At 31.6% G+C, this 4,959-nt stretch overlaps 1 protein-coding gene across 1 annotated transcript; it reads right to left on the bottom strand.

Moving 5' to 3' along the window:
• Positions 1-530: 530 nt before the first annotated feature.
• On the bottom strand, positions 531-4,674 carry LOC132720948 (neuropeptide S receptor-like). The gene is made up of 5 exons (XM_060705195.1): positions 4,555-4,674; positions 3,221-3,393; positions 2,719-2,863; positions 2,028-2,117; positions 531-1,512 (listed from the first exon to the last, which is right to left on the bottom strand). Exons 1-5 carry the CDS (start codon positions 4,652-4,654, stop codon positions 1,265-1,267), a joined length of 756 nt encoding a protein of 251 aa, XP_060561178.1. The 5' UTR covers positions 4,655-4,674; the 3' UTR covers positions 531-1,264.
• Between the last annotated feature and the right edge of the window lie 285 nt (positions 4,675-4,959).

Here is a 4,959-nt window from a genome sequence, read left to right as displayed (position 1 = left end):
GTCGGGTGTTGGATATGAAACAATTTATCATTCGTTCATAACAACATATGACGTGTATTTATGTATAACATCGTGTAATAAGTGCACTCGTCTGCACAGTATCTTTTAAGTTAGCGTATTAAATGATTTGAGGTGAATCTGTAGGTATGAAGCATCTACGAGACATCACAAGCACTATATCTTTATATATTATATTGTTTTGAACATAATTATAAAATATTTATGCATAATTACGCACAAGTATTATTTTGTTTTAATATAACACAAATCGCATATGCAATGATAGAAGATCAATATCAACAATTAAGTTATTAATATCAACATAATTAAGAAGGGTATTACAAAAAAAAATTATATTTACATACACAAACATGATACATGTTTTTGTATTCATATATTATAATAAGATATCAATATTTACATAATCAAACAGAATATTCATGTTTACACATTCAAACAGCAATATTATAATTTCATGCAAATAGCATTATTCAAAAATGATATTTGTATTTACAAAATAAACAGGGTTTTTATATTTACATATTAAAATCAAAATATTTATGTCATTATTTTCGAACAGGATGTCTATATTTGCATCACAAAATAGGATATTTATATATTCAAACAGGGCATGTTTTATCTTAACATCTAAAATATATATATTCAATATTTTATATAAACAGATTATTTAGGTGATTTATATTTCCATTCTGAAACAGGATATTTATTACTACGTATTCACACAAGATATTAATCTTACATATTTTATTTTTACATATTTTTATTAATTAAGATATACTAAAGCTTGTAATTGTTGTTTAAATAAATATAGCATGGATTATCGAATGTGTTGGAAACAAACAATACATGATACGAACAAATAGAATTTCAAATTGGATTATTGATAAAAACGGAACCGACCGTTGCTGCAGCTTGAAAGGGTGTAAAACAAATGTTCAGTACCGATGAAATATATATATATGGTGTTGCTTAAATATCTGAAGTAGTAACCTTAATACAAGTAACATTCCTATGCAACCAGGCACAAACTATATAAGCGGGTAATGTACGCAAAGCATTGATGTTGTTTTGAGAATATATGAGACATGTTACTTTGCATAAAACATGACATTTTCAGTGTTTTATTTCAATTTTGTAGCAATAAATATTAATGAAGGATGTACTCATTTTCGTGTCTTGATTTATTTGATCTTTTTCTTCCAACGTGTAGCATGTCGAGTACTGATTATATGCAAGCACCTCGTCAGGTTGACGTCATTTGTGTGTTCCTCTCTTCATACGATTGTACACTATGTTGGTCTTTTTGTCCGCAAGTGCCGCAAGTGAACAAGAACAGTTTGCGATTGAATAACATGAATATTACAGGATTGCAGGCACTGTTCAGTGGGTATAGACAGTTGAATAAAAGAGAAAACTTCGCTCCCACCGTACCTGGGTGAAATATGCGCATCAACATTACTACAAAATAAGGCGTCCAGCAAAAGAAAAAGGCTGAAAGATAAAACAAATAAGAGTTAATTAATACATATATGCGATACAATATTCAGGCACCATGCTTCATGTTTATTATTGATTATCTGTTTTGTTTTGATCTCATTTATACTTTTCAGTTGATTTATATAATTTAACTGCATATATAAACTCCGACATTCCTTTTAAATGATAATAAGATTTATTATTTTGATAAGAACTAACAAAAATCATGTTAGCACCATTAGTTTAAACACATTTAATTAGCAAATGTTCAAGCATGTATCATTTCACATCACAATATTAATATCAGTTTCACTTTTAAATAATCAAAAATGGTAATTAACTTTTAAATAAAGTAAATTAAGCTTATGTATAATGTACTGTAATACATGTAGGTATCGGTGCAAGTTTCAAAGAAAACTTAAGTTTTAACTTTGATCAATTTAGGTTTATGACAGTTTCTGATAAAAAAAAAATGCAGTGTTTAATGAAGTTGACGCTTGGTTAATTTTGCAATACAATATTGTACATACCCAAACATACGACCATTGTCATTTTGATGCTCTTTATCTTTGCCTTCGGATGAACTCCTTGGTTTGATGAATTGCCACCCTGAAGTCGGTCTGTAATGATATGTTATATTAGAATATTAATACATGTAATTGTCGAGATAACCTAATTGTAACAAATCTTGACTTTAAGTTAACAGCTAAAGAAATATTTGTTATGAAGTAGAGGCTCATTCCTGTTAAGCTAATAATTTTGTAAATTCCTGAGTGTTTTTGATAAAAATTGTAACTAAATTCGAAATGAAAATGATGTCGTAGTTATATTCTTTTTTATTTTTGGTTTAAGATAAAAAAGAGAAAATAAGAATCCCTGAAGAAAGTTCAACACAACATAATTGAAAATGTTGCAGACTCGGTTTGATTGAGCCTGTTCATGGACGGTACTGTAAAGTGCAAACAACCGTCCACGCCCCCTAGCACCGGCTTAAGCAGAATTCAACATTTAAACATGAAATGGTAAAATTTTGAATTTATAACATCCGCAGATGTGTTCATACGGCGGTTATCATGGAACCTTCAACGTGACACTTCCGTGCCATTCAATGAAAAGCGGCGTATGGTCCCCAAGTAATATAATTCATTGTCAATTGCCCTTAAAATATCAAGTAAATAATTTTTAACTTATCGAAGAACAATGATACTTTATCAGTCTTACCTCTGCTTGCATCGGTGTTTATCTCTGATAATTTCACCCTTGAACGCCATTTCATCCAAACTATGATACATATACCCACATAACACACTGTTATCCCGATTGTTGGTAACACATAGATTATTACTGCAACTGTTAGACTATACGGCTGTATAAAATGAAATCAAGTGAAAAGCAAATATAAGTTATTTGTTTTCTGCAACAAACCTTCGACAAGAAAACGACAAACAATATTTTATTGTAAATAATCAGACTGATATATCCTCTAAGCTTGTTTTTTTTTATAAAATCAAGTACTTATTTAAATGTGTAGAATGTTACCTATATCATTCACAATGATACCAAAATATTTGTTATATCTTGTGATACATTGTATACCAGGCATTATTCAAATCAGATGCATGCACATTCATATTCTTCTGTCATTTATATTATATTTAATTTGTTATACTTTTCAATATAATAATCTAACGCTTATTTTCAATACTGCCAACCGCTGTATTACCTTCCGCCAGTAATCTGGAAGTTTGATATCACAGCCACCTTTTTGTTCATCAATATCAGCTCTATTTGGATTTGCATTTACTCCCCGACTGTAGATGATGAAAAAACATGAGACCACTATACTGATAAGCCATGCCCCTGCGACCAAACCTTTGTCTAAATACCTATAAATACCTGCAAAGATAGATAGATCGTTATAATAATATTTTCTAATTTACGCTAGAATACATTTTGAAATGAATGACCAATTTTACTATAAAGAGTATATGAGCCGCGTCATGACAAAACCAACATAGTGCGTTTGCGACCAGCATGGATCCAGACCAGCCTGCGCATCCGCGCAGTCTGATCAGGATCCATGCTGTTCGCTTACCAACTCTATTTCAAGTAGAGAAACTGATAGCGAACAGCATGGATCCTGATCAGACTGCGCGGATGCGCAGGCTGGTCTGGATTCATGCTGGTCGCAAACGCACTATGTTGGTTTTGTCGTGATACGGCTCATATATCTATTATTATAAGAATGTCTGTTTTCTATAATTATTTATTACATCGAATAACATGACTATGCATTTTCCGAAAAATTACGTAGACCATGCAAAAACAATCATTACAAAATTGTCTCAATATATTGTCCCGAAACATTTTGTTCTGTTTTCAAAATAAAAGCGATTCATTGGTGGGATTAGAATTTCTCCTTATACGTGTAACAGACTTTTTTGATATTAGTTTATAAATTACAATTTACATATGATATTTCAAAATATGATAAACAAGATCAACAAGGAAAGGCGGCGTTCAACGAACGCAACCCCAACATGACCAAGCAAGGAACTCGGGCGGCCCTAAACAAAACCAGGACAAGACACAAGGCAGAGCACGAGAGGCTAATCACTGAAATGATAAATAATTTGTAACTGACAAGGAACTCAAAGAAAACAAACAATTGATCGACTAATAAAGTATAATTTGTACCTGATAAGGAATTCAAAGAAAACAAATAAATGATTGAAAAACAGGCCCACAAAGTCAAAGGGGAAGGGGATAGAATACCTTGAGAACGTGGGGGGTAAATCACAAAAAAAATAAGACTAGGGGCAAAGGGGGGAAGATACTTACCGTAGACGAAAAAACAACAAGAGACACAAGCAAAAGTTTCACAAAAACAGTATGAATCAACATAGACATACATCGGGGGAACACAGAGAGACACCGCCTTGGAACGGTCAGTTTACATCTTTTATCATTTTATATGACAAATAATTGTTATTCAAAAGACATGCATTTGTGGATACACGCTATGATGTTTTTAAAGAAATACGGAAATAACAATACCTATTCTAAGAACAGTCAATGGATATTTTATTGCCAGAAACCTGTCTACACTCATGCTGATCAGAAGATTATTAGATGCAATCACAGTCGTTGTTGACATAAAACGTGTAAGTCTACACATAAAGTGTAAAGATGTTTTGTCCAGTAATATTAGTGATTTGATTGATAATGCGTTTTGTACATCGGTTTGTTTGCTTCCTGGTACACAATGACAGCAATGCATACAAAAGTTGTCAAAAGGTGAGCGCTTGCTCGAATATTTAACTTTAAGCAGAAAAGAATGAAATATTTACTTTAAAGTTAATACAGATAAATATATTGCAGCAGCTTTATTTATAATTAGGAAAACCCTTGTTCGACAATCCATAAATTAGTTTAAAAGAACTGCTGTTTGTACTAAAAAAG

This window comes from Ruditapes philippinarum, unplaced genomic scaffold (assembly GCF_026571515.1).
Source record: "Ruditapes philippinarum isolate M1 unplaced genomic scaffold, ASM2657151v2 ctg4740_1_1_1_1, whole genome shotgun sequence".
Classification (NCBI taxonomy): Eukaryota; Metazoa; Mollusca; class Bivalvia; order Venerida; family Veneridae; genus Ruditapes; species Ruditapes philippinarum.
The sequence above is the reverse complement of the archived record's forward strand: the minus strand, read 5'-3'. Positions and strand labels throughout refer to the sequence as shown.

Coding starts and splice junctions, on each gene's coding strand:
- LOC132720948 (XM_060705195.1), bottom strand. CDS start 4,654: ATGTCAACAACGACTGTGATTGCATCTAATAATCTTCTGATCAGCATG. Junction 2,118..2,718: donor AAACACCGATGCAAGCAGAG/GTAAGACTGATA, acceptor ATATCATTACAG/ACCGACTTCAGGGTGGCAAT. Junction 1,513..2,027: donor GACAATGGTCGTATGTTTGG/GTATGTACAATA, acceptor TTTATCTTTCAG/CCTTTTTCTTTTGCTGGACG.